The 8,864-nt window shown below is 31.9% G+C and overlaps 1 protein-coding gene across 1 annotated transcript in view; it reads left to right on the forward strand.

The window, feature by feature from the left end:
- The window catches only part of LOC114332943 (serine/threonine-protein kinase Tao), a 166,514-nt gene extending 158,056 nt beyond the window's left edge, over positions 1 to 8,458 (forward strand). The window contains exon 17 of the mRNA XM_028282746.2: positions 7,699 to 8,458. Within this exon, the coding sequence (XP_028138547.1) occupies position 7,699 (1 nt within the window). The 3' untranslated portion in view covers positions 7,700 to 8,458. The remainder of the gene's footprint in view (positions 1 to 7,698) is intronic.
- Positions 8,459 to 8,864: the final 406 nt, after the last annotated feature.

The raw sequence follows: 8,864 nt of genomic DNA on the forward strand, positions 1-8,864 counted from the left end.
AGAGTTTTACTGTACCTTATTATCATTACAGTGATTTTTTCTTTAGCTACTTCTGCCCGAAATCGTCGATTGCTTGTAAATTCAAACCAGTCTCTCTAATTACGTAACATTGACGCTCTCTTTCGCCGAATTAACAATAGCAGGAATCTGTATTTAGCGCCTCTCATTAAATAAACAGAAATTAAAGTTTATGTATTGTAATATTATCAATCAGTTATCTTTTTGTAGCTATTCTTTAACACTTTTCTCTTTTGTGATTTGTGTAGACAGTGATATAACATTAGAGCCCCATACACGAGCGAATTATCCGTCGAATTTTATGCGTGGCCAACTAAATTCGTTAAAGAGATCCGCACGTCTATGGTTGATCGCGAGCCAAGTACGGTGCGGCATAAAATTTGTGCGAATTTAATCTGCAGGTTTGACTGTCCGTTAGTAGACAAATACGAGCAATATGAGTTACGATTACCATGGCAGAGTGGACAAAAGAGATTTTATCAGAATTAATATAAATTTACTGTAACCATTCTTAGTCCAGAAAGCCACTGCGAATCCGCTAGGAAAAATATTACGATTCGGATTTTTTGCACAATCTTACTCAAAAAGGACCCCTTTTAACAAATTTGCATGTTGCCAGGTTCAAAGTGGGTCAAAATTTTTTTAAACGTTTTTTTTTGTTTTTTTTTTCTTAAAATTATTTTTTTTGCATCGAACAAAGTTTTTTTAGGTTTTTTGGATCATTTCAAACGGAAAAGGTCTTTAGTGACTTTTCTCTAAAGTTGATAGTTTTTGACATATAAGCGATTAAAAATTTAAAAATTGCGAAATCGGCCATTTTAACCCTCAGAAATTATGTGAAAATCTGAAAATTTCGATGTTGCGAAGGTAATAATATATTCTTTGAACATCGATTGTTGAAATCCCGAAAAGTTTTTTGCAATATATTATCGAAAACCCCTTTGTTTTTTAATTGCCAATCAAGCAGGCGCTTGATTGGCAACCGTTGCATGTATATGTAACATGCGTAAATATAAAATATGTGCGAAAAAATATTTTGATTCAATTTTTTTTCACCATCTTGCTTGAAAATATCCCCTCTTAACAAATTTGTATGTTGCCAGGATCAAAAAGTAAAATTTTTTTTAAACGTTTGTTTTTTGTTTTTTCCTAAAACTAATTTTTTTGCATCGGACAATTTTTTTAGGTTTTTTGGATCATTCCAAGTAGAAAAGACCTTAAGTGACTTTTCTGTAAATGTGATAGTTTTCGAGATAGAAGGGATTGTAATTTTAAAAATTGCAAAATCGGCCATTTTTGACCCTGAAAAACTATGTGAAACACCAAAAATTTCAATGATACCAAGGTACGTAGATATTCTAAGAATATCGATTGATGAAATCCCGAATTACTTTTTGCAATACAATATCGAAAACCCCTTTGTTTTTTAATTGCTAATCGAGCAGGAGCGACACTATTTTCAACCGTTGCATGTGTATATGTAATCGGAGAACATTTTAAGTTTAAAAAAATTATTAAAAATTTTTTTGACACATTTTTGACCCTGGCAACATGCAAATTTGTTAATAGGGAACCTTTTTAAGCAAGATGGCGAAAAAAAAAATTAATCAGAATATTTTTCCTCACATATGTTTACGCATATTACATACAATGTTGTACACATGCAACGGTTAAAAATAGTGTAGCGACCGCTTGACTAGCAATTAAAAAACAAAGGTGTTTTCGATATTGTATTGCAAAAAGCTCTTCGGGACTTCATCAATCGATATTCTTAGAATATCTACGTACCTTGGTATCATTGAAATTTTCAGTTTTTCACATAGTTTTTGAGGGTTAATAATGGCCGATTTCCGAATTTTTAAATTTTAAATCGCTTATATGTCAAAAATTATCAACTTTAGAGAAAAGTCACTAAAGACCTTTTCTGTTTGAAATGATCCAACGAACCTAAAAAAACTTTTTTCGATGCAAAAAAAATAATTTTACGAAAAAACAACAAAAAAACGTTTAAAAAAATTTTGATCCACTTTTGGACCTGGCAACAAGCAAATTTGTTAAAAGGGGTCCTTTTGAGTAAGATTGTGCAAAAAATCCGGATCGGAATATTTTTCCTAGCGGATGCGCAGTGGCTTTCTAGACTACCTTGCTTATCGAAAATCAAAAGGAATGTACAAACAAAAATATAAAAAATAAAGCATACGACAATGAAATATCCTTCAATCTTATATACTTTCGAAAATCATTTGGATCATTTTCGCGCAGCTCTCTCATTAGAGACATATATGACTAAAATTGTTTCGCCGTAATAACTACTTTTTTATTCACACTTTTCTCACTCATTTGTTGCGTAAATGTTCATTTATAACAAAAACTCGACTAAAGTACCACGAGCCAGATCAAATCCGCCAAAAATGTAAGATTTTACTCCACTAACGTGCGAATTTGATACGTGTGTTTAGTGTGCTGGTTAGTGGGCTCTCACAGATTTGTCGCATCAAATCTGTACGTAACCGATATGTACGGATTATCCGTTTGTGTATGGGCCCTAATTTTCGGTATAGTCGTGTTTATGAGTCATATCATCAGCTCGTATAAAGATAATTTAATGTTTGAATAAACATTTATTTTAATTATGTGTATGAAATAATTTCAGAAACAAATTGGGAGAAGTCTTATCTAATTTGGAAAATCTAAACATTTACAAACATCAATAATAAACAGTAAAACTTATCTACCCCACTAACAATATCCTGTTGTGTGTTCTTTGTGTGATATGAATATGGTTGATTGATTTTACTTTTACTATAAAATGAGATGGTTGTACAGTAAGACAAGCGACAAGTGGCTGGCAGTTTGCGCATAAATAGCAAATAAAGTTTCATGAGAGAGATAGAATATAGACTAGTCTTGATTATTATATTTAATGATTTATTTTGAAATAACCGTGATAAAAACAATAAGAAAATACTTTGAAATACAGTAAAAAAATATTTAAAGTTTTAATCAAACAATATCATAACCTTAAATCTAGAACTGGAACCATGAGAGTAAATAACTGAATACTTTGATATTCTTACGTCACAAATTCATGAACAAATAATACCAATCGCACACAATGAATGTTCATAAACAAAACCCCTTATTTACTCTCCAAACAATTAAAAAAACCAATATTTCCAACTGCTTATGGGACCAACACAGGAATTAGAAATGTTTGGAAAGGCTTTCAAATTTCCCGCGCATTGTGACGTCAGAGCTTAGGTAGTCCATTACCGCGTCAATGATTTAGTTGTGATATGAATATTACGAAAATAATATATAATTCATACAGGTATATATTAACATCGAGTGAGCCTACCTTCCGCGCTTCCTGACGACAAGATCTCATGGACTGGTTTGCGGCATCTCTTTGCGACATTACATCGAGAAACTAAGATGAGATTAAGTGTGAGTATAGGCACGGAAGGGGAGGACTACTGTCGCAGCTTTACTATGCGTAAGAGTGAGACAGCACTGATCCAAAGAAAAAAGATGGTGTCGTCACTTCGCTCTGAATCACACTCTCTCTATGATAATATACAGGGTGTCCCCGAAAATAGTGCGTTCCTTAAAGGTATAGGTAGAAGGCATCATGTAGAGTAAAAAAGTCTCATACCATTTTTTTCTAAATGCAACCGTTTGGCTTAAAAACCAAAATACATTTTGGTATGCAAATTGAAATCTGACAACTATGTATACAAAAATCTAAACATAGACAATCACAATTCAAAAATAGTTACAGCATTTTAACGATTTTAGCCATAAGTATTTACATTAAACCCTGTCTTCATCCTAAACAAATAAACAAATTCGTGTTTTGTTGGATTTCATTCATGGGGTGGTACAATTATTTTGCAAGTGTACCTGTCTGACCTACAATTTGTGGTGTCAATAAACTAAATCACAAACAGTTCTAGTACAGTGATGCCAAATTAGTTAGTTTTAAGAAAATAAAAGTTCGCTTATAATATGGCGAACAACGTAATTTTTTTTTTTTTTTGGAAACGGTAAGCTTTAGAAAAAAATGTTATAGGACTTTTTTGTTCTACATTGTGTATTATATCCATATCTTAAAGGAACGCACTATTTTCGGGGACACCCTGTATAACTCTATGATATAATTCAATATTATTATTGTAGACAATATTTAAGCAAGGTTGTAGTTGATTTTAAATTTAAACTTGTACAATAAAAAAGGACTAGAAAGTTAAAACCTTACTTCAAACCGAAACGTTTTATTCCCGGCCGCTACATAACCCATCCGAGCTATAAATATTTTCGACAGAATCACTGTTTTTTGCGTAAAGTCAATTATAATTTGATCAAAAACTGCATCAAGTAAACATTCGTTTGACACAAAGGTATCCACAATTGAAATGACCATTTGTCATATTTTTTTTTTCATTCTACGACAGAAAGTATATAAAAAAACTCAGATAATTCCATTCTTCTTCTAGTGCCAATAATGAAGGTTGGTTATAACCATTGCAAATTCGTCTCGATCTTCTGCTTTTCTGAAAAGCGTCTGTATGTTTAACCAGTCGCGAAAGTTTTTCAGCCAGGATATTTGTCTACCAGGACCACTTTTTCCTTCGATTTTACTCTTCATAATCAGCTGTAATAATTCGTACTTATCATTTCTAAGTATGTGCCCCAAATATGCTGTTTTTCTCTTTTTAATGGTGGTCAAAAGTTCTCTGTCTCTTTCTAATGCCATAGATAGTTACGAGATAATTTCATAACGTCATTTAATTTGAAGCTGACATTTCTTGCGCCAACGAATTTTTAAATCCAGCCCAAACCAGTGCAATCCGTGTAGTGGCAGTCGTAATATCTCATATTCACCACTTGGGTGTTTTTCTACATATCCGAAGACAGTAAATTTAAGCTGAAATTTGAAATATTAATCGTGTATGACTTTATACTCAGTTTATAATCCTCTAAAAATTACGGATTCTGTATTTCAATGCATATTTTTTTTCTATAATTCTCATTAAAGAATTTCCTGTTTTGACATCAATTTTCAAATATATCGCCCATCTTGAATGTTCTGTCTTTATTGTAATATATCTTTTTTCGCTTTTTTTGCCCGTCCAATGTCCAAAAAAAAAATGCAAAAAATATCCTTCCCCGGATCCTGTGCTAGATTTTTACTAAAACTTCTAATAATAATTGGTCAATAGATAATTAAAAAATCGAAGTTTGCGTACCTACTTTAATCATCTCATAACTCTGTTCGAAGCATTTCATCATTGTATGCTACAATTCTTTCCCTAAGCCCTAGTTGCATATCTGCTTTTAGATGTATGTAGAAGTTGGCTGTTTATCCTCTGTTTATTATGGAATGGTGTACTGTCTAAGATGTTTGAATGTAAATCTATTAGAAGGTTATCTTTAAGCCGCTTCTGGTAGTTCTTTCATATTGTACGTCTCATCTGTGAAAACGTTCGGTTTTTCCTACGAAATTGTTTAATTTTTCGGAGATAATCTACTCTTAACTTGCGTATAACGTGCCTTTGCTTTAAGATGTCTATTATTTTCGTTTTTCTTTTTCAACGAAATTCTATATTATTAACTTTTTTCGGAAAATTTTTCTGCTTCCAGGCTAACCCATTGCTCCTACAAACTTTATATATATAATCGTTTAACTGTCGAAAACATTTTTCATTACGGTGGAAATTTATAATAGACCGACGTAACAGGCCTTGTTAATTGTAGACGGAGAAAAGAACTTCTTACAGTTTAGTACGATCTCTGTAACGAACACGCGAGGTTTCGCTTATAACGAGGAACATTAGGTGTGTGTCCCATGAAATTCCTATTGAACTATAACCCCTCTATAAAGAGGTATATTTGGTTATAACGAGGGAAAATGAGATCAAAGAACATGTTTATTTACCTGTTTTTGGGGCGGTGATGGCTATAAATAAATACCCCAGCTGTATGTATACCGAAATGCCTAAAATCGATGTGCTTATCGAGGCCAGTGATGTAATTAACTTCACCGCCTGTCAACTTCTTCCTCTTTATCCAGCAACTCTTTCCAAAGCGCCATTCAAACAATATTTATCACCTTATATTGCTCGGAATGGCTTCACTATAATGTTTCAGACAACTACATACCTATTCATATATACGCACAATATTATTGATCGAACGAGATCGGCTTATAACGAGGTAATTAGTCTGCCATTTCAGTTCTCGTTACAGAGCGAGGTTACTGTATTAATAGTTGATAGAGTCCCTTTCGTATCCCTTATTCGTCGTCTGCTTGCCTTGTAAATTATAGAAGGCAGAGATTAAGATTGTACCCAGAAATTGGTTCCACGGTAGAGGTCTTCAGATTTGGGACTTCTCATTTCATGAAATTTTTAATTAACTGAATTTGGAAAATACTTTATTTAAAATAAAAGTAGCGTATTACCTCTAAAGCGCAGAAATAAGAGTAAATAAAGCAAATTGTAAATTCAACAATACTAAATGTACAAGTTGAGTCCACGAGTCTTTACCCGTGCGTCATCATTTAAAGCATATGAAATAAGTCGGAAATTTACTAAACGCAACAGCAAGTGACAGAAAGTGGATATTATTCGGATCACGGGCTATAGTATAAAATTTGACGTTATTAAATAAATAGAATGTCAAATTTAAGTTTTGCTTTAAAATTTTGGTGCATAATTACAGCTACATTTGAAGTAGCTTAATAAATTCTTTTATTATCATTGATTAATAAATAAATAAACAATTTATAAAAAAATTCAATAACATATTTTCTTGTTATTTTATTCACTTGGGCGGAACATTAAATACAAGCATTCCTTAGCTGTGTCAACAATAACGTTGTCAAAATTTATCGTAAAATAACATAAACCAATCATAAAATTTCTAACTCCAATATAAAATTAGTTGTGAAAACAACTGTTTGTATACTATAAAAAACTTCAAAATGCAAAAATTCGACAAAATAACAGCAAAAAATTCAACAAACTGACAGCCACAAAAGTAAACAAACCAAAACGTCAGAAATTGTACTTAAAATATGTGAAAACATCCTCAATCGTCTTTCTTTGTACCTATCTCTTTTCAATGCACTAAGTCTAGATCGTTCATAAAAATAACATGTTTTTACTTAATAACAGGCGGCAGCTGGTTTGTCATTAGTTTCATGCGTGGAAGAGAATGATTCTAGATAAAAAGTATGTGTTTTATCTCGTTAGGTATTAATGACGCACGTGTAAAGACTCGTGGACTTAACTGTATATTATTATGTTTTATAATGATGTATTATGTACACGCTCTTGTACTTTTTTAGATCTACTAAAGGTATCTGAATTAGCTTCTATAGTACACTTGAACACACTAAAAATAATTTCTCTTGCTTGGGATCCGAAACATTTATTTTTCATTGAAATTAAATGAATGATTGAATAAAATTAAATTTGGTCAACGCCCAACAGGACTTCTCGCTTGTCGTACTGTATCGGAGGTTAAAATATTAACACACAATAATTAATAACGACACTTCTAGTTTTTTTTTTCTATCTCATCGATTCATAACTTTTAAAGTGTAATGACTGTAATTTTCTTATCATACACTATTATTGGTTCCCCGTCTTCGAACTCTTTGTTTTGTCTGTTTAGGTAAATTTCTCTTTATGATTTCCATCCTCAGTGACACATAAAAAGGCCTGTACAAATTCTGTTGGGAACAACAAAGCAAGGAACGAATAAGAATGGCGGAAAATCATAGAACATGACAAAACCCATATGGGATGGTCGAGCTAGTGACAATGATGGTACTTTCCATTGAAAAATGTTTTATATGTGTGATCTGTGATTTCTCCAATTAAAAAAAGCAAAACTAAATGTATAAATCTAATATTTTGTACTCTTGGTTGAAGGAACGTCGATGATAGAGGTCGTGACTAAATAATTATCGCCAAAATATTGTTTTCCTTTTTTTGTAAATATTATATATATAATATCGTTGTCTTTGCCTAGATATCTTTTAAAAGTTTGTATAAATTTGTAATTTTGTTAGTATATGTTTTTGCAATCTACCGCGCATTTTTTCAATTATCGTCTTTTAATAGAAAAAGTATTATACGAGCAATTAATAAATTTTATTTGCAGTTTTTTGTAACGTATTATACAGTAAATTACTTAGAAATATTCTGCATGCCTTTAAAGTATGCGTTTTGAAAATTATTAGAAATTATTAGTGGCTCTGTAAAGGAAAAACGCACGGTATGATTAATTAAACCTTTCTAATTGATTAGCAGTATTTATTATGATAAATTGAATTATTGTATTGTAAATATGTTGTTGAAAACTTCTTTAGTGTCAAAGGTCTATTAATAATGTTTTTTTTAACTTAAATTATAGTTTTCAGCTTCAAAAACGTAGTTTTTGTTGTGGTAAATTGAACTACCTTAGCCTCATATCGAAAACCATTACTAAATGTTATGTTTATTGGGATTAGCCACAGTTAAGTTGTAATGACAATTACATAATATTTTATTTTACCTAAAATTTTATATAATACCTTTTCAGAAAAATTAAAAAAGAATAGGGAATAATTACAACATAACAACAATATTTAAAACAACCAACACATTCGATCTATCCTATCCAAAACCAAACCGAATATAATCCAGGAGAGGTCAAAAACTGCATCTACAAAATACCCTGTGAATCCAATACTGCAAGAATACTAAGTCCCGGCGCATATTGAACCTAAGCGAGTCACAACCTGCGCCGGTGGGACGGGTGACCTGTGCAGTTATTTTTCTAGCGTGCCGCATATT

This window comes from Diabrotica virgifera, chromosome 4 (genome assembly GCF_917563875.1).
Source record: "Diabrotica virgifera virgifera chromosome 4, PGI_DIABVI_V3a".
Taxonomy (NCBI): Eukaryota; Metazoa; Arthropoda; class Insecta; order Coleoptera; family Chrysomelidae; genus Diabrotica; species Diabrotica virgifera.